Raw genomic sequence first — 20436 nt, forward strand, 5'->3', positions numbered from 1 at the left:
GCAGAGCAGAACAGAGCTGAGCAAAGCAGAGCAGAGCAGAGCAGAGCAGAACAGAGGTACCTGAAAAGCCCAGGTCCAGCAGCACAGCCCGCTTGCGGTCCTTGACGCTGCTGATCTGCTGGAAGTACAGGTCCACCACGAAGAAGAAGATGCAGCCGAAGAAGGCGATGACGCCCACGGCGATGCCGTAGCTGCAGGCACTCTCATTCTCGTTGAAGATGCAGAGCAGCTCGGGGTGCTGGCTGTCCTTGTTCACGTAGCACTCGTTCACGATGGAGCCGAACACCACGATGGAGAAGATCTGCGGGAGGAAGGAGAGAACACAACCTGCTGCTGTTTGCATTTGACTCTGTTTTCCAACAGCAGCGTCACCGGATTCAATCCCGTCCTCGACTCCATGGCAACGTGGCATTTGTGAGACACATCCCTGTCTGGTTGGTGGCTCCAACCAGCAGCTGGGTGATGGTACTTGGGTGTTCCTCCTCTGGGAGGTGCAACCTCCTCCTGCCTCCCAGCACCTTGCTGTGTGGAGTGTTTTAAGGATGTTCTGCTCCAGACAGGCTGGGGAGGGAAAAAATTAACAAATGGGGTAAATCCCTGCAGAGCCTTTGTGGTTGTGCTGCTCTCTGCCGTTAGGCTGTGCTCCACAAACCCCCTCGAGTCCCTGCGAGCAGGGAGGGAGGAAGGGACAGGGATATTGGAGCAGCTGAGCCAGGGAAGGGCTGAAGGGGACACGGGACATGAGTGGGGAGGTGGGAGCAGCTCCCTGGGCACAGGCTGCCCTGGCAGCAATGGGTGATTTGTCAGCTGGTTTAGCAGAGGATGAGGGATGCAGCTCCCCCATCCGTGATCCAGTGAGCTGGTCTGGGGCCTGACAGGGACAGAAGGGGGACAGGGAGGCTGCTGGGGGCTGCCCAGGGCCCTGACAGGGACAGAAGGGGGACAGGGAGGCTGCTGGGGGCTGCCCAGGTCCCAGCACTGGCACAGAGGGTGGCACATCCCTGCAGGCAGGACAGGAGCTGATGGCAGCAGCTCCTCAGTTAACACCACTCACCCTGCTGCATGCCCAAGTAACTCCCTTATCTCCTGGCACCAAAGGCAGCAGGGGAAGCTGTGGGACCAGCTCTGGATCCTGCTCCGGCAGAAACTGGGAAGAGGCTGAGAGCAGGGAGGGGAGAGGAAGGGGAGCAGGGAGTGCAGGCACATCTCCACACCTCTGATCTCACCCCTGGCTGCCAGCACCAGCTCCCACATCCCTGAACATCCCTGCTGGCTCCCAGGACACAGCTGGAGGCCAGGGATGCAGCAGGAGAGATAAGAAGCTCTTCCAGCTCTCCTGGGAGCAGCTGGGAACAGGAACAGAGCACGATTGGCTCCTGCTGCACCTGCAGGAACAGCACGACACAGGCACGAGACAGGGACAGGTGACACGGAGGCAGCAGGCTGGGAAACACAGGACAAAGCCCAGCTGATGTGTCTCACAGTCACCTGTGTCACCTCCTGCAGCCCCATGCTCCTGGGGAAGGCGTGTCACTGAGTGGGGGAAACGGAGCAGAACCCCCAAAGCTCATCTTTAACAGAACACTGGGACAAGGACCTTCTCCTCTTCCTCCTCTTGGAATTTAACCACAGCCCAGGGTCCTGCCCCACATCCCTCCCTGGCTCAGGTCAGCCCCGAGCATCAGCCAGGAGCTCAAGGGTCACCCAGGTCACCCCCTGGCACCTGCACCCTGCTCCTCCATGGTGCAGCACTTTGTGAGCACTTGGGAGGATCTTCATCATCATCATCATCATCGTCGTCATCATCGTCACCATCATCACCATCATCATATCATCATCATCACCACCATCATCACCACCATCATCACCATCACACTATGACCACCACACCATCATCACCATCATCATCACCATCACCACCATCACACTATGACCACCACACCATCATCACCATCACACTATGACCACCACACCATCATCACCATCACACTATGACCACCACACCATCATCACCATCATCACCACCATCACCATCACACTATGACCACCACACCATCCACCACCATCACCACCATCATCATCACCACCATCCACCACCATCCACCACCATCACCACCATTATCACCATCACACTATGACCACCATACCATCATCACCATCACACTATGACCACCATACCATCATCACCACCATCACCACCATACCATCATCACCATCACCACCATCACACCATGACCACCACACCATCATCATCACCATCATCACTATCACCACCACCATCACCATGCACAAAACAAGATGGGCTGCGTTTAAGGAAAAAACAACAACAAACAGCAGTAACAGTTTTCCCAGAGCTTTGGCAGCAGCTGTAACATCAGCAGTTGTAAAAATCAGTTCATAAATAATGCAAAATTGTTATTTACCATCAGAAATAGCAGCAGCATTTATAAAACAGGCCCTGGAAGAAATAATGCGATTCTGGAAAGCATGAATAATTGAGGAGCTCTGATTCCACACGATTACTTCTCTGGCAGGCCAGCAAACTTGTACTCAGCTTCTCTGAAAGTTTCACTCAGCTCTCCTGGGATTAACAGCCTTCTCCAGGCTTTGGGGAGCCTGCTGGGAGCCCAGAGCTTTGGAGGGTGAGGGGGAGATCCCAAAAATACAATTAAGGATGACACAGCACAGGTGTGTGGTGCCTGCCCAGCTTTGCACACCTGGAACTGTTGATGTTTGGATTTAAAAGGATGTTTTATCACTTCCAGCTCCAAAGGATTTTGGAAAGCAAAGCATCCTCCCTGCTGCCAGACAAGGCAAATGCCTCAACCCATGAGGTCCCCAAAATTACATTTTAACGTACAAAATGTGGGACAAGCAGCTTCTCTTTGAGAGGTCAAAGCAGCAACAAATTCTATGGCCACACATTTGATAGATGAGCTCAAAACATCAGCACTGGCTGAAATATTCCTGCCAAAATGTGCCTTTCCATGGGTTTTCTCTCCCTCGCCCCAGGAGTGCAATGTTATGGTTTTTCTTAAAAACCCCACTGGTGCTGGTGAAACATTTCAATGAGAATAGATTTGGTGGTGTCTCTCTAAGTACGGATGAAAAAGTGCTTTTATTTTAGGAAAATGTGGGTAGGTGAAATAAATGTGGGCAGGGAAATAAACCCCCCCTGTGTTTTTTTAAAGTTCATGCCAAACAAGTGCATTTCCCCAATCACCTCAGCAAACCACAGTGGCTCAAACCCCCAACCAGCTCACCAGTGCCTTGAAAAAGAAAATACAAGGTCAGATTTTCCACTGTGAGCGAGATTTTATGGGCCTGAGCAGGATCTCAGAGGATTTGCCAAGAAGCCTTCACAGGACACTCCATTTTCCAGCTGAACGACCCAACAGCAACCAATTCTGCTCTTCCTGGGTGAAGCCTTGCAAGGCACAGGGAGAAAACTGAATTCTCTCCAGCCACTCCTGGGGAAAATTCCATCCTCCCTGGCAAAGCTTCCACATGAGCTGCTCAGGAAAAGGGAGCTGGGCTTCCACCAAGCCAGGGACAAACTGGGACCTCTCTTGGTGTTTTCACCACGTGGAGGACACTGGCTGGCCAGGCTGCCTGCCTTGCCTCTGGAATTTTGCTCTGCAGGTCCCTGCTCCCTCCTGGAGCTCGAGCAGGCTGGACCACAGCATGTACACATTTTTCATCCCCACCACACACTCATTTTTCAGCTCTCTGCAGCCCAACACCCAAAATGTGCTTCAGAAGACCTCACAGCCTGAGCAGAGCCAGGCAAGGAAAACAAAAAGCAAATAACACGAGAGAGCACGAGCTGGGAGCTTCGGTGGGAGCTGTCAGCCATTTTAAGGTGAGATGTTTCCACTGCTGAGGCACTGTGCCTGGATTTGGGACCTATAAAAACCACCAGCAGAAGGTGTTTTAGGGGCTGTAGGAGGCTGCAGAACCTGGCTGTGGCTCCACACGCAAGCAACCATTAATGTCAGCATCCAGGAAATGTAATGCACGGGGAGAAATAATCCAGAGCTCCTTTCCTCTGCTGTGCCTCTCCATGTGGGCACAAAGAAAACGTGCAGAGAGCCAGAAGTGACCTCGGGGTGATTCCTCACTCTCTGCAGGGAGACAAAGCCTGTGCTCAGCTCCCTGCCCTCCTGGAGCCCAGCAAGGGAAGGATGGACATCCAACAAGAAGGGAAAACAATTAAGGTCAAATTAGCACAGGCCAAATCCTGCTGAGCACCAAGTGTTTCCCTAAGCCCCACTAAGCCCCTGGGCTGGGCTGGGCATGGATCTGGCACAGATTCCCTGCTCAGGGCTGAGTGGGACCCTTGGGACAGGGCCAGGCTCCAGATCCACACACCCACCCAGCTCAGATCCTGGGGAACCAGGTCCTGGGTCCCTCTCCAGTTTATCTTCACAGTTGTCACTCACAGGGAAGTTTCCAGCATGGATCTGCATAATTTATTGGAGGGTGTGAAGACCAAAGCTCTGCTTCAAGCACTGCCAGATCTCCCACAGGACTACAGGAGGACCACGAAGGGGAGACCTGGCGTGGTTGCTGGCACAGAAGGAGGTGGTCTGATGCTGGCTGGAACAGGTCTAAGTTCATGTCCACCAGGCTAATCAGCTCGGGAGGATGTACATTGACGACCACATGACTGATTTTTCCTGAATTACTTTCTCTGATGTGGTAAGAGATGCTGGCTGAGACACAGAGTCCATTCAAGGCTCCTAATCTCGTCCTGCAATCTGAGCACATGGCACAGCAGCAGTGCTTGAAACCACAGATGACAGGAGCATGACAATTCAGAACCCTTTTAAGCCCAGATGAAGCACAGCTTCCCCATAATTCCATTACCAAAATGTTCAGTTTAAGTTCTGCCTCTAATCCACAGCCTACAGAAAGAGAAAATTAAGGCAGAAATCTGATGACCCTTCTGAAAAGTGGTTAGGAAGTCTGAAGCAGCTCAGATCATGCTAATGACTCTGAGCATTGCTGTGGCTCCTGAAGCACCAGAGAAACTCTTCCCTCAGAGCCCCAAGTGCTTGGGAGTCAGTGAATCCCCCGAGGAGCCATCCAGAGCTTATTCCTTGCATTTCTCCTGCTGAGTTCCAGGGATGGGATGGGATGGGATGGGATGGGATGGGATGGGATGGGATGGGATGGGATGGGATGGGATGGGATTGGATGGGTGAGTGGAGGGGGATGAGGGTTCACTGACGGTACCATGCTTTTGCTGCTGCTCTGCACGAAATCACAGGAATTGCTGAAAAAGTTTACCAGAATGTTTTCCAAAACTGCTTTTAAAAGCCAACCCTAAGCCCATGTTAAATGAACAATTGTCCTGCAAAGCTGAGTGGCCACTTGAAAGTCTGGCTGGCACGGGCAGTCACAGAGAAAGGAACTCATGATTCTGCAGGCGTCCGTCATGAATATCGACTCTGTTTTGCAGTGCAAAAAATGTCTCAAAAGGAAACCACAAGAGCCATCACATCTTCATCTGACAAACTGCATAAGACAGAGGGGGAAGAGATGAATGAGGAACTGTTAAATGGTTCTTTCCAGCTTTTGATTTTACAGCTCAAGCCAGGAGTGGTTTTTTCCCCTCAGATAGTCAGGATTACTCTGTCAGGGGGAGGTTGTTGTGTGAGGCACAGCCAGGAATCCCCTTTGGCCACCACTGCCATTTGGGGATTTCTGTGCTGAAGTCACCATTCACCTGCCAGGCCCTTTGGTGTTTGCCAGCACGAGGTCCCCAAGGCTGCCACTGGAGTCACCAAGGGAACTGGACCCTGCTGTGGTGTGGCTCCCTGGGAAGCCCCAGCAGTGGCCATCAGCCAGATCAGCACGAGTCACTCACCTCAGGCACCTGAGGTTGGCCAAAATCCCTGGGGGATTTCTCCATCATCCCCACCCCACCCAAACCAGGCAGCTCCCTCCTTTTCTCCCAAGGAAACCTGAGATCCCACAGAGCAAGGATCACATCTCCACCGTGGGATCAACTGCTCAGCTACCAAGATGCACCACTGAGGCACAGGAAGGAAAACCACGTGAAGAAAACCCACCTCAAAGCCTGATCTTCACCACCCTCCCCGCCTCAGCTAGGGCTTGCTGAATAACACCCCTGGCTGCTCTGTGCTCATCTCATCCCCCTGGGATCAAAGGTTCTGTTTGCTCTGGGAGTCAGGCAGGGTGGGCATCGCTCTGAGCTCCTGCCTGGCCACCAGCATGGACATCACCATGTGCCACAGCACTGCCACACTCACCAGGACAGCAGCCACGAGTGCCAGGGCAGCACAGAAACACAGGAGAGACACCAGCAAAGCCTCCAGGCTGCCTCCTCCAGCCACACTCCATCCTCACACGGGTTTGGTCTGGCAAGAGCAGCAAAGCAACAGCTCAGGAGGAAGCCAGGCACAAGAGCCAGCAGGTGGGAAGGGAATCCCCTCACAGCTCTCCCTGCAGCCCCAGCTCACGCTGGAAAGGAGCCAGAAATGCTGGACTGGTTCAAGGCAAGAGTAACTGGGCTGCAGCAGCCAAGCAGGGGCTCTGAACTGCCAGGATCAGCAAATGTGAGACCTGGGAAAAGGGTTCCAAAGGGACTTTCCACAGGAGTTTCCACAGCCTCATCCCCAGCCCACTGAAAAGAGAAAAAAACTCTCTGTTTGCTCAGAGGGCTTTGGAGCCAACTCTGAATATTGCAAACATTCACGGGGTAGCACTGTGCTCATCCCACGTCTGTCCACACTGGTGGCTTCTGCACTTGAGTGAGGTTAACTTGATGCACTCATTTTTCACTGATTCCCTGGGAACACAGAGCCATGAAATGAGCGACTTTGCCACTGAATAAACCAGTGAATATATACAGGAATATTTTCTAAGCTGGGATTTTATTTTTGTGTCTGTATTCCACATTCTGGTCCTGCTTCCCAGCAGTGCCCAATTCAGATGTCTCTGGGTCCAAGGTGACACATTTATTTCAGAAGGGGTCTAACTCACCACCAGTGGGTCAGATTTAACTAATTGTACCCAAATCCAGCATCACTGCCTGCAGTTTGCCACTCAGGGAGGATCCAGACCAAGTTTTCTTCTAGGCAACAACTGCTGCCTGGCAGCTGAACCGTGCCCAAAATGCCCCATCCACACCAAGCTGGATGCCCCAGATCCATCCCTGGCCCACATTCTTCCCCAGCAATGGAGTTGTGGGCTTTCCCCAAGCCCTGGGAGGACAGCAGCTCCCATCCAGCAGCACACTGCAGCATGTGGCTGAGTTGTGAGCATGTGATTGCAGCTGGAATTGCTCCTGTTGTGCAGCTCACGGCCTCGGCCAGGGCATCCCAGCCCAGGGAGCCCCACGGACACAGCGGCTGGGAGGGCAGCTGGGGGGGCTGCACCTCCTCATCACACCTTTCCTCTGCTCCCTGCCTGCCCTGAACGCTGCCAGAGGTGACACAGAGCCAGCACAGGTGTGACAGGGGCGAGGACAAGCTCCAAGCCCAGCTCGGCTCATCCACAGCCCCCAGCCAAGCACTGGAGCCAGGTGAGAGCCAGGCAGAGCCTTCCCACTGGGTTTTTTGGGAAGGACCTGGCATTCCCGACCTCCCAAGGCCCTGCACACTCACAGACCTCAGCAAAAAGCCAGGCTGGGGGAGGCAAATTAGGGGCTACCCTTAGCCCGGGGCATCCAGGCACCACGGCTCCCTGTGCTGCCTGGTATGGACCACCAAAGCCTTCCATTCCAGCCCCTGCTCCCTGCTCCGCGGTGGGAATTCACAGATGGGAGACGTCCAAACAACATGACATCCTTCCAGCAGCACGGGGGAGCTGGGCAGGGCTGGCTGCCGGATTTCTGTCACACACACGCATGCACGGAGCGCGGAAGGCAGGAAAATGTCCTCTGCCTTCTGCTCCGAGCCCCATCCTCCAGCACCGAGCGGGAGAGCGGCAGCGGCGCATCCCTGCCCCGTTCCCGAGGAAACTCCCTGCCAGCTCCCCCGAGAGCCGGAACGGCCCGCGGGGCTGGGCAGCACCGCCGCAGCGACACCGGGCACCGCACCGAGCATCGCACCGGGCACCGCACCGAGCATCGCACCGAGCATCGCACCGGCACCGCACCGCACCGGGCACGATGCACCGAGCACCGCACCGGGCATCGCACCGGGCACCGCACCGGGCACCGCACCGGGCATCGCACCGCCACCGCACCGAGAATCACACCGAGCACCGGCATCGCACTGCACCGAGCACCGCACCGAGCATCACACCGAGCATCGCACCGGGCACCGCACCGGCACCAGTATCGCTCCGAGCATCACACCGAGCACCGCACCGGCACCGCACCGAGCACCGGGCACGATGCACCGGCGGTGGGCACGATGCACCCGCGCTGCCCATCTCCCGGGCACTGCCCATCGCTCCGGCACTGCCCATGGCCCCGTCGCTGCCCATCGCTCAGACACTACCCATCTCCCGGGCACTGCCCGCCGCGCCGGCCGCTCTCCCCGCACCGCCGCTGCCCAGCCCCGCGCGTCCGCGGCCGTTCCGCCTTACCCAGGTGGTCACCCGGAGCAGGGTCTGCGGCTGCTTGAGGAAATCCACGGGGTCGATGGCCCCCCCAGCCCGGCCCGCTCCGAAGGACGCTCCTTCCATCTTCCCCCGCCGCCCGCTCCGCGCCCAGCCGAGCCCAGCCGCGCCTGCCCGCCCGGCCCCCCCCGCGCCCCTCCCTCGTGGGCTCGTCCGCAGCGCCGCGTGCGGGCGAAGGGAGGAACCACCCGGCGGGCGGGGGGGACGGGAGGTGCGCGCGGCCAGGTGCGCGCGGCCGGCGCGGGGCGCGCTCCCGCCGCAGCGAGACCGAGCTGCGCGCCCCGGGCACCGCGATGGGGCTGCGGGCACTGTGACACTGTGACAGCCGCTGCCACCGCGGTGTGGGCACAGGCGTTGTGACAGCCGCTGTCACCGCGATGTGGGCACAGGCGTTGTGACAGCCGCTGTCACCGCGATGTGGGCACGGGCAGTGTGACAGTGTGACAGCCGCTGTCACCAAACAGTGGGTACGGGCAGTGTGACACTGTGACAGGCACTGGCACCGAGATGCAGGCATGGCCACTGTGACAGTGGGACAGCCACTGTCACCGAGCTATGGGCTTGGGCACTGTGACACTGTGACAGGGCGCTCAGACCTGGCACGAGCCAGGGGCTCTGCTGGCCTCTCACCGGGGCCTTTGGCCGAGAGCACAGGGCAAGGTTTGGCAGCTGCTCGTTGCTGTTGCACACCCATGGCTAGCTGGTGCAAGAAAAGGGAAGTGAAAAGGGATGGGGCTGAACTCTTGCTCTCCGCACGAATTGAGACACCCAGAGCTGCCATGGGACGGCAAGAGGCCAAGCCCCATCCCTGCTCCCTCCCCATGGACAGCAGGAGGGAGGAATTGAAGAACCTGGGAGGGAACCCCTCAATGATTAGGAAGGGAGTTCCCCCCGCGGCTCCAGGACCATCTCCCGAGTTAGTTTCGCAGCACGGCGATGCTGCTCCCGGTTCCATAGATACCGATGCCATGACAACTCTGACATCATCCCTGCTTCGGACGGGAGCTGCAGGGAAAGGCGCAGGGAGGAGGAGCACTCCCGCCCTGCTGGCACGGGGCTGCGGGGCTGGGGGCTTCTCCCGGCCCCAGCACAGCTCTCCTGCAGCCCCACTGCCCGTGGGGACCGTGGGCACAGGGACAGTGTCACTGCCACAGCACACGGGGCACCTGTGTGGCAGGTGTGTCACACCCCTCACACACAGTGCAGCTGCAGAATGAAGGATTCCTCCGTGCTGGATCCTGTTTCCAGCTCCTTTTGGCCTTTTGCAGCTTTGTTACTCTGTTCTTTCTGGCAGGCTGGAGTCAGGATTGAACTGTTCGAGCTCATGGTGATGCCATGCAGTTTTTCTCCATTACAGGTGAGTCATCATCTCTCCAGGTCTATTTCTGACTCGCAGCAGGAAAAGCAAAATTCAGCCCTTCATTCCTCAATGCCACCAGCTCAGTAACCATCACATTTTACTAGGCAAAAATGAAGTGGCCATGAAGAGAACGGCAGGTTTGTCCCTCCTGCTTTCTGCTGGCAGGATGTCTCGTGGAGCTGGCCAGGGATGGTTCCCCAGTGCCAAGAGCATCACTGCCAGCTCATCCCTGAATTGCAGGTCAGGAACAAAGACCAAATTAACTTGAAAGGATTACCCGAGGTGGGATTTTCAATCAGCTTCAGCAGTTTAGAAGCAGCTGTTTCAGCATCCTCAACAATCAGTTTCGTGCTTTGGGAACAAACCATCCCAAATCCATCATCCCAGAGACTGGTATGATGGCAAGGGCTGCCCTGCTCTTGGGAAGTGCCAGGGAAGCAGAATGTTCCAGGGATTCAGCTGGACCTCTGGGGTCTGCTCCTGGTTTTCTGGTGATGTTGGGAAAGACACTTTTTTCTCCCTCTTTCTAACATGTCTTGCCCAGCTCATCTGTCCCAACTGGAACAGGAGTATTTTGGATTATGCAAAGCACAAGGGACCAGGATATTGCCTGAAACTTGGAGATGCTGCCCTAGAACAAATCATGACCATTTCCAGACAGATATGTGGTTTATACCCTTCAAGGCACCAGGCACTGGAACCCCTGCTCCTAAACTTGCCATTTTTTGGGGTTCATCCCCTCAACTTCTGCTGTGTGCAGTGTTTATACACCATTTCCCACATCATGGGGTGCCAGTTTTCTGCCCTGCTACAGCTCAGATAAAGCACAGGAGGTATCTCTAGCCCACATACAAACTATCTTTCTGTCTCACTTCCTATTGCAAATCAACGGATGCACAGAGCCAGCCAATAATGGGGAAGGATATTGCACCTTCCACGTTTTCCCCATCAAATGGAGAACAGCAGCATTTGGAAATGGCACTTCTCAGAGCATTTGTTCAGTCTGAACAAGTTTTGTCTGCATTTACCATTCCCCCTGGATTTCAGGGACAGGGAACAAACAGAGCAGCACACAGACAACTGCCCTAGATCTGCCCACGTTTTTGTTTTATATGAGTTTAATTAAAGGTGGTGGAAAACCTGTATTTGCTTTCTGCTTCTTCTGGTCACGACAACTTCTTATCTTTGACTCTATCACAAAAAAAGCCATCAAGTTTTCTCACATCTAAGAATGTGGACATGACAGCCTGGAGACAAGATGTGGGCTTTCTCCTTCTTCAAAACCTGTTTGGGTTAGCCAAACAGACTGGGATCAGGACCCTTTAGGGCCTGGAAGGAGCTCTGAGGTCTCCCTGGATCCTTCTCTTCTCCAGGGGAACACGCCAGAGCTGGACAGTGCTCCAGGTGGGAATAGCAGTGGGACACCTCCTTGTTCTGGGAGCAGCTCCAACAAAGTGTGTTTGGCAATAAAATGTGAATCACTCCCAGTGCCTGGCCCAAGGGAGCTGGACAGGCTCTGGACACAAATTGCAGCCACCAACTCCAGCAGCTCCCTGAGGTCTGACCCTGCCCTGGCCTGGGCGTGGGTGGGAAAACAGCTTGTCCTTCACATTCCCTGGGCAGCAGGCTTGAAGCAGCACTTTGAGAGATGTTTGTTTAGCTGGTGCTCTGAAATGCTTTGCTTGCCATTCATTAGAGCTTGGCTGATGCTCCTTTCAGCCATTAGGAAAACAAGAGTTGATGGGAATGTTGAGAGGAGCTTAGAAGTCCATAGGGCCCAGTGGTAGAGAGAATGGGCTTCCTGATGAGCAATACTTTAGCCCACTATCACTAGAAAGCTCTTCATGCCTTCCACCCTGAGACATCCAAAAATATCTGGGAGATCATTTATTACCCAGTTACTCATCCACTTGTGAAGCATTTCTCAGGTGGGATTCAGTACTGCACTTGGATAAACCCAGGATAAGTGTGCCAGAAAAAAACCTGTGGAAAACTTTACTAACTGAAATCATCAGGGGAAGATTGGGATAACAGAACTCAGTGAATTGAGGTAGCATTAGCTTTGAACAGGAGAGTTCTTATCTCAGTGCTTGCGTAAAACCCAAACTGAACCAAACCCCAAAGGGTTTCAAAACGCCTCTCAGTGGTGCAGCCCTGGCCTCAACGGCTCAGGGGGAAACTCAGCATCTGCTCCTCCAAATATCTCACAGCATGAAAAGCTGGGGGGTTTTGGCATCTAATCTGATTCAGCCACTGCTCCTTGGGAGGAGCTTGAAAAAAGGGGATAAAGTCCCTTTTTGTTCCCCAAACTGGCCTCCCCAGGAGCACACCAGCAAGGCCCATCGTGCTGGGGACGTGCCAGCCAAGCAGGTGACTTTGGTGTTTGTCACCTGCAGCTGTGGGACAAGGTGAGCAGAGCTGGCAGGAACAAGGACATGGAGCAGCTCAAGCCATGCTGGCCATGAAGAGCTTCCACAGCTCTCACTTGAGCTGCATTCAAGCTTTGCTGCCAAAATACACTGAAAAGAAGAAAAGATTTGTTTCTTAACACAACACTAACAGGTCCTCAGATTCACCAGCAGGATGCAACCTGATGTAAAGGAGATTTGTGGGATGGATGGATGGATGGATGGATGGATGGATGGATGGACCTGAGTGGTTTTTTAACAGTGAACACTCTCAGGTCTGTGCAGCCCAAGCACATTAAAACAGCCGCCCTGAAAGAGATTTTCATCTAAATAGGAACCACAAGCGAAGGCTGCCCTAACAGCTATTTTTACCCCCCTTTTGCAGAAGTGGAAGTGTGGCTGCAGAAGATGAAGTGACTTACCTGGTGTCTAGCAAGAAGCTTATGACTAAAAAAGAACTGAATTTTGATCTCTAGAGCCTCCAGCCACCTGCTCTGGCCACGTGGGCCTTGTCTTTTATACCTTGTATATCCTTTACCCCATTGAAGCAGCAGAACATGAGGCACAGTCGCAGAATCCACTTTTTTTTTTTGCACACCTGGATGGAAAAAGCAGGGAAAGCCCAGCTTTGCCTGAGCATACTCAGAATTTACAAGGCAAATCTTCATCTTGAGTTTAGACCTAAATTTTTATGTTCTGTGAAGCATAGAAGCTTTGGGGAGATGCATGAAATAGCTGCCTGGTGGGACAGATGTTAAATGAACTCAGCTCTTTCTCACAGATCTGCTAACCCAAAGCAAAACTCCCATGAAACTGTGGGATTTCTTCCCACCTTTTCAACCATGCAGAGCAGAGCAGGTGATGATACAAGATGTTTACACACTAGTTTGAAAAGCAATTGAAAGCATGAAAATCTCCTCCTGAAACCACAAGAAAGGGACTAGGATGAGGCAAAATATTTGGTATCTGGAGCAATCTGTTCCAGAGAAAGGTAAGAGACAGGAAAGTGAAGGAAATGCAAGGAAATGCACAGAACTACATGGAAATACCTCCTCTGTTGCCCTCTACTGTTGGCTCGGTCAGATGTAAAGCGAATTTCCCCTGTAGTCCTCCGCGGGAAGCACACTGCAGCCACAGACAGAAGCCAAGGAGCATCACGGGATGTGCTGTATGGGAGGGAAAACTGGGATCGGGAGAGGCTTCTGGATTTGGAGTGCTTGGAAGGAAAACCACCAGCCCGCCTGAGCACAGCCCGTGGAAATGGAGAGCAGAACTAGGCAGGTCTCAGTGCCAGGGCCACTGTCAGGGTGCCAGCCCATGCCAGCTGCTGTGCCCAGAGAAGTGCCAGCAGAATTTCCAGGCTGGATCAGCCACCCCTCACCAGGACTGTCACCTGCCAAGGGGAACACAACAGTTTCAAAGCTTGGCAAACACCGGAGTGGCTAGTCAGACTTGGGAGCTGGACTTGGATGATCCCTGTGGGTCCTTCCACCTCAGGATATTCTGTGATTCTGCTTGTGGAAATGTTAAGAGTAATTACAAAGATTCAGAACTGACAGCAAAATCAGGTCCATCTGGGTTGGGTTCTTTTTACCTGCATCAGCACAGAGAAGGGCACTGAATCCAACTTATCCTTAGCAAACAACCATTGTTCCACAGTTTTGCAAAAATGCCAACTACTGTCATCCCTGGACTGTGATTAACACCTGAACTGAGTGTTGGCCAGCCTGGAATCAGGATTTGGGGTTCATGAACACTTCTGTTCTGGGACAGATCCAGATCAGTGCCCCAAGGCTGACCCTCATCCCCTTGGATTACATTTTAACTGATTTGTCTCCATGCCTTATCTGTGCTTTGCTTTCCCTATTACTCTCCCTGTTACCCTACAAAATCAAGAGTTGACTTCACATCACCTTGTTGGCTGTGCTTAATCCTGACTACTCAAAATACTGAGCAGCTCCTCTCCATCCTTCAGAAAAAACCCTGAGCAGCAGATGATGAGATTCCAGGAGTGGAATGAAACCCCAACAAAATCAAAGCTCACAGGGAGGGGAAAAAAAACCCTGAAAAATTAGAATCTTCCCCTCTCCAAGCCTGTAAAACTGCAACAGGAAGAATCTCCCACACTGCCTGGAACAGGCTGAAGGAAAAGACACAAGAAAACAAAGCAACTCCTGGGAATCCTACTGTAAACAGGAGGCTGTGTACACCCAAAGCACTGCAAAGGAACAGCTAATCCCTGGAAAAATGTCAAAGGCACAGTGCTGCTTCTGCCAACATCTGCACTGCTGCTTGCTTTGCATGTCTGCCTGCCATCCATGGAACAGACCATTCCCTGGTGCCTCCCTGCTCTTTGCTTTTGGGAGGGAACAAAAAAAAAAGAAGGAAAAAAGTGAAGTACAGCTGTGAATGCAAACCAGACCAAGAAAACAGAGCTGAGCTACTTGCAGTTCCAGTGCTACCCCTCACTCTGTCAGCAAGTCAAAAAATCACTGGGATCCCACAAAAATTCCCACTGTTCCCTATATAAAAGCAAATTCTGACCTGCACGGGACCTGCTGTTACATATATATATGTATATATAAACCAAACCCCACCCAAAATAAAATAATATCAACATAAATATAAATTATATCTACATCTTGGTTTTTATATATAACAGTAGTATTTTGGCATGCAGAGGTTAGACACACCAGCACAGCCTGATACCTTTTCCTAAGATCCCATGCAGCAGGAACCAGGAATGAACTCAGTTGCTTTATTATTTTTACATGAACAGGAAGTATCATTTGAATACAGTGATTTTTAAAACTAGATTTAATCAAGTGCATTTAGTAGAGGATTCACAATTTTCTGTACATGATCATGAGTACCTCTAATAGAAATTCCTTACCCAAGCCTAAAACTCGTGGTACAAATGAGCAGCAAAACAAATTCCCCCACTTCTCCCATGGTCAAGTCCACAGAGATGAGGATATGCCTGAGAAACAACTGTGTCAGAGCTCTTCTGTCAAGCCAAAAACAGGAGAGAACAGAGTGCAAGCACAGATTTTATCAAAGGGCCACTTGGCAAAGATAGAAACTGCCCTAAAAGCATCCTGGTGGCCTCATTTTGAGGAAGGATTTGCTAGACACTGACTTCAGCTTGAAGGCTCTGTCCAAGACAGACATACTTTTCCTCCTGCACTCCAACACCACCTCCCTGAACCACACAAAGTGACCAAATGTGTTGGATACACCCTCATTTCCCTCTCAGGAAGTGGACAGGCTTGGTGGGAGGTTCCAGTGTCCCTGCTGGTCCCTGACCCCTGGCCAGCACATCCCAGCACTGGCACAGAGCACTGCAACTGCCCAGCCTGGTCCCCTGGCAGGATGAAGGTGACAAAGGATGAGACAGATGTTTCACCAACCTGCTCATTCACACTGAAGCAAATGAGGGAGAAATCTCATCAGCTGCTTCGTGGGTGAGGAAATTGTCACAGAGAACAGTCGAGGGCAGATTGGGATGGAAGAACACAAAATTCCTCCTTTAGCACAACCAAATCCACAGGGAAATGCCCACACCCCCAGCTGCTAAAAGTGTCCTGACAGAACTGAGTCATTTGGGTCTCACCTGCAAAAAGAAAGGACTGCAGCCCTTTTGTTGGTCCTCTCCCCACTAATGGATCCCAACGGGCTTTGTTATAGGGACTGAGTTTATTACCAAAAGACAAAACCCAAGAGCTGGGATTTATTTGTTCTAAGAACCTCAACATGGTGGCAGGCAGATTTTCTGAGCATTTTTAATAGCCTGAATAACACCTTCAACCATAAGAAATCACACTCTTCATGCAGTACCTGATAATCAGTTCATTTGGGGTTGTATTTAGAAATGTTACCACATAAAAAGTTGCGAAATCACTGGTCCATAAAAGTCTCATTCTGATTTAACAGACCCGACTTGAAAGGACTTGACTGGGCCATAAAATATTAGAATGTGTTTCCAAAGGTTTTACTGGTTCTCTGACCACTAAGGAGACCCAAACACAGTGGTGTGAGGACCAAATTATCAGATAAGAGGTGACATTGCATTAAGATTTCCAGTCAACACTTGCAAAAAACCCCAAGAGTCAATTCATAGGTGTGCTGTGGGGCATGAGATAAGGAAGCTCAATAAAATGTGCAAGGAAACCTCAGAAGGAAGCCCAGAAGGAAAAAAAACCTGCTGTTGTCAGGGTTTGTGCAACCTTCTCACAGCCAGGAGTGCAGGAAGAGATGAGATCACAACCTATGTGAAGAACTTGAAATGATTTTGACTCTGTTTTTAACTGTCTCCTTTTAAAAGACACGTGTTATATGTATTGTGGTGTAAATGTATTTATAATGCCATTTCCCTGGAATCTAAATTAGATATCAATAGAGGGATGCAGCACAGCTGAGCTAGGAATACACAGAGCCTGGGTTCTGCCCAGTTCCTACAGACTCAAACTCTGTAAAGACATTTTCTGGAGAGATTTTTAGCTGGGGACAACACCAGCTAAAAATCAGATACCAGAGTATCCACCAGGCCAGCAAGGAATTTGCCAATCAGGAATTTCATCTCAGAAATACCATGTACTAAACATAGCATAAAGATGTTATTTGCTTTAAGAATAAGTCGTTCAGTGGAACTTAACACCAAATCACTTCTGGATCTAGAGAAAATTACCAGTCCATTTAAAGTATTTGAAACTCATGCTGTTGGTGCTTTGTTCCATTCCTCAGACGAGGAGTTTGTTTTGTCCTGCTTTAGTTTCCCCTTCTGCAATGTCCTCTCACATGGTAAATTAAAAGACAAAACCAAACTGAGAAATCTGGGCTCCATGATTTTAGTATTGAAATTAAAGGTATCTGACCTCAGGACTTTTATCAAAGCAACTGGAGGCAAAAGTAACAACAAATGTTGGAGATCCTGGAGAGAGAAATCCAGGGGAACAGACTTGGCACAAAACTCAGCTTGAGTTTTCTCTATCAGAACAAACAAAATGAAAACTACAATCAATCAGATGCATTTTCTAAAACATCAGGGTAATGCCTGCAGAGAACACCACTGTGTTCAGGGAAAATGAATTCCAGCCACAAAAATAAGCAAATGCCCCCAAAATCAGGAAATGTCATAATGAAATGAGTTTGTCAGTGACACAATCTCAGAGGTTTCTGGCAATTCCTGTGTCAAATGTAAGGCCTCAACCCCTCAGGTAATACATTACTGGTACCATTTATCAAAATATTATTGGGACAGGATTTTCCAATCTCCTTTTGGCGTCGGTTCAGCTCTGAATCAGTCCCACACAACCAGAGTCACAGACTCCCACTGTCCCTGCAGTGACTCCACACGGATTGAACTGCTCTGCTGCACTCCCAGAGCAATCCCTCCGGGTTAATCACAACTCCCATCCTTCCAGCCATCCCTCCAGCGCTCATCCACTCGGGAACAGTCGAATTCTGACTTCCCCAGCTTCCTGTTCACTTCATTGTGGAGGAGACACAGCCACTGGGAGAAGTTACTCCTGGTGCTCGTGTCGGGTTGGTTTGTCCGTAATCTGCAAACAGGGGATGGGAAACAAATGGAAAGGGAGTCAAAGCTTGTCTAGGATAAAAAGCAAAAAGTACTGGAGTTCATCAAAACACTGAATTAAAATTATACAAAGAAGAAAATGAATGAAAAAAATGGAGCAGTTATTTTGCCCAGTGATGCTTGCCAAGTTAATAATTAGGTTTCAAACTTTTTTTGAGTGTTCAAGAAGAAAGAAGGAGTTGAAACTTCTGAGAAAGAAGCTGAGAGCTGCAGAAAACACTATCACAGAATCTCAGAATTATCTGGACTGGAAAGGATTTTATAGATCATCTCATTCCAAGCCCCTGCCATGGGCAGGGACACCTTCCCCTAGATCAAACACCACGGCCCATTTCAGCCTTTGCCTCCACTACTGAGATTGCCAATACAGTGGATTTTTGAAGGTAGAACACTTGTCTCCTGAAAACCAAATCATTCCAAGTCCCAGTCTAATTCCACAACTGTTCACAAACCCAGTTTGAACCAGAGAACTCTGCAATTGCCTCAGGGAAGCCTTGGAGGCAGCACGGAAGCCAACAGCACGAGGACAGGTGTTTGCTTTTTGAGTAAGTGCATCTGTGATTGATGCAATAATGGAAGAAACCAGTTCAGGTAGCTACAAAGCCCAAGTGCAGGAAGAGCTGATATGCAAAATAGCTGCTGCAGCCCAGCACTTCTGGCAAGCCTCTTCAGCTGAAAAACCTGCCGAGGCTACTCACCTTTCCCTCAGATCCTCAAAAAACCTGCTTAGGACATTCACCTTTCCCTCAGATCCTCAAAAAAACCCACTGAGGAAACTCACCTGTCCTTCAGATCCTCAAAAAACCCAAAGCCCAGTCATCTGTCCTTCAGAGCCTCAAAAAACATGCTAAGGAAACTCACCAGTCCTTCAGATCTTAAAAAAACCCGAAGGCCACTCACCTGTCCTTCAGATCCTCAAAAAACCCACTGAGGAAACTCACCTCTCCCTCAGATCCTCGGCGCAGTGCTCGCAGGGGTAGAACTTGGAGAAGAGGTTGATGAAGTCCCTCATCTCCCTCTGCTGTGTCGCCGAGGGCCGGTCAGGGTAGTATGCAGCCATGGTGTGCAGGAAGGCCCAGGTGCTGCGGCCCAGCTGCTCGCTGTCCAGGGGACAGTCCGGAGGAGGCTCCTTGTCCTCTGTGACTGCCACGTCCTGCAGCGGGACAGAGGAGTGTGAAGGGACAGCAGGGGGTGGCGGGGAAACAGGTGACATGAGGGGAACAGGTCCTTGGCAGCCTTAGTGAGGATATGGCAGAGGTCCCCTCACACCCTCTGAGGGACACTGCAGAGCCTCTCTTCACACATCAATCGGAACATGGCAGAGCTCCCCTCACACCCTCGGAAAGGACAAGGCAGAGACCCTTTCACACCCTCAGGGGACATTGCAGAGCCCCCTCAAGCTCTCAGCGGGGACACGGCAAAGCCCCCTCACGCCCGGGGAGAAGATGCAGATCCCCTTCCCATTCTCACTGAAGGGAACCCTGTCCCTTGCTCCTTCACATCCTGAGCGGCACACGCAGCCCCATCCCCCTAGAGGGGACAGGACGGAGGGCTGAGGGAGCTCTGCAGGGACTGTGGGTCACCCGGGGTTCCAGGAGAAGCTCCCGCCATCCCTCCGCGGTAAAGCCTCACCGCGCCGCCCGGGGCCGCCTGCTTCCTCTGCTCGCGGAGCCAGCTCTTGAAATCCGTGCAGGCTCGGCACGGCTTCTTGGGCTGCTCCCCCGGCGCGCCGTGCGGGACGGCGAAGGGGAAGGGGAAGGAGCCGCTGTCGGTGCCCGGGAAGGGCGCGGAGCCGCGGCCGGGGCGGCCCTCGCTGGGCGCCGCCATGTTGCCCGCGGTGCAGCACGGGCCGGGGCGGCGCCATGCGGGCGCTCTGAGGGGAGCGCGGTCGGCGCGCAGCCAAGTGCCGTTCCTGGTGCTTTTTCACAAAAATACGGCAGCAAACTGTGTGTTTAGCTGTTGTACGTGACGAGAACGGAGAGGGAGTTCCTTCACGCCTGTGTTTGTTCTCTTTTCGCTTCGTTTCGCCCCTCGGTGTGAGGGGGCTGCGCTCAGCCTCGGGGATTCCCTCAGTGAGGGGATGGAAAGGTTAATTACCTGTGGCCTTAGAAAGGTTAATTAGCTGTGGAATTACAAAATTCTTCATGCGAGTCAGAGGGTGAAAATTAGGAGAGCAGCGCAGGCTTGCCCTAGTCCTTCTTTTTGGCTTGATTCTGTTATGCTGTTAAATGTTTGGGAGCCGCGAGATTAGTCTCCTAAGTGAACAATGTGAATTTTGTATCCACTTCAGCTTTTCTCCTGTTCATCACCTGTAGGTCAAGTGGAAAATACGATTAATTTGTTTAATGCAAGCAAGTTTAATGCACCAAATCCTCCAGGATGGAGGTGGACCAAAATACCACCTTATAAATAAATAAATAAATGTGGGTGTGATTTATTTAACACAGTGTGGTGTAAGATGTGTATTAGAAAAAGCA

At 51.9% G+C, this 20436-nt stretch overlaps 2 protein-coding genes and 1 long non-coding RNA gene across 3 annotated transcripts in view; 1 reads left to right on the forward strand and 2 right to left on the reverse strand.

Annotated features, from left to right (window-relative positions):
• The window catches only part of SYNGR3 (synaptogyrin 3), an 18163-nt gene extending 9454 nt beyond the window's left edge, over positions 1 to 8709 (reverse strand). The window contains exons 1-2 of the mRNA XM_085074334.1: positions 8563 to 8709; positions 61 to 301 (exon numbers count right to left, since the gene is read on the reverse strand). Of these exons, the coding sequence (XP_084930460.1) occupies positions 61 to 301; positions 8563 to 8661 (340 nt within the window). The 5' untranslated portion in view covers positions 8662 to 8709. The remainder of the gene's footprint in view (positions 1 to 60; positions 302 to 8562) is intronic.
• A 455-nt stretch (positions 8710 to 9164) lies between these two features.
• LOC146430566 (uncharacterized) lies at positions 9165 to 11098 on the forward strand. The gene is made up of 3 exons (XR_014855035.1): positions 9165 to 9772; positions 9890 to 9952; positions 10060 to 11098. It is a non-coding gene; the product is annotated as an uncharacterized LOC146430566 (long non-coding RNA).
• A 4009-nt stretch (positions 11099 to 15107) lies between these two features.
• On the reverse strand, positions 15108 to 19808 carry GFER (growth factor, augmenter of liver regeneration). The gene is made up of 3 exons (XM_085074335.1): positions 19592 to 19808; positions 18901 to 19112; positions 15108 to 17924 (listed from the first exon to the last, which is right to left on the reverse strand). The coding sequence occupies exons 1-3, from the start codon at positions 19784 to 19786 to the stop codon at positions 17762 to 17764; spliced, it is 570 nt and encodes a 189-aa protein (XP_084930461.1). The 5' UTR covers positions 19787 to 19808; the 3' UTR covers positions 15108 to 17761.
• Positions 19809 to 20436: the final 628 nt, after the last annotated feature.

This window comes from Lichenostomus cassidix, chromosome 14 (assembly GCF_008360975.1).
Source record: "Lichenostomus cassidix isolate B80296 chromosome 14, HeHo_3.0, whole genome shotgun sequence".
In the NCBI taxonomy this organism is placed as follows: Eukaryota; Metazoa; Chordata; class Aves; order Passeriformes; family Meliphagidae; genus Lichenostomus; species Lichenostomus cassidix.

Excerpts from the sequence above, each read along its gene's own strand:
- GFER (XM_085074335.1), bottom strand. The coding sequence starts at position 19,786 with ATGGCGGCGCCCAGCGAGGGCCGCCCCGGCCGCGGCTCCGCGCCCTTC. Across the intron at positions 19,113-19,591 it reads AGGCGGCCCCGGGCGGCGCG|GACGTGGCAGTCACAGAGGA; the intron begins GTGAGGCTTTAC and ends GTCCCGCTGCAG. Across the intron at positions 17,925-18,900 it reads GCCGAGGATCTGAGGGAGAG|ATTACGGACAAACCAACCCG; the intron begins GTGAGTTTCCTC and ends CCCTGTTTGCAG.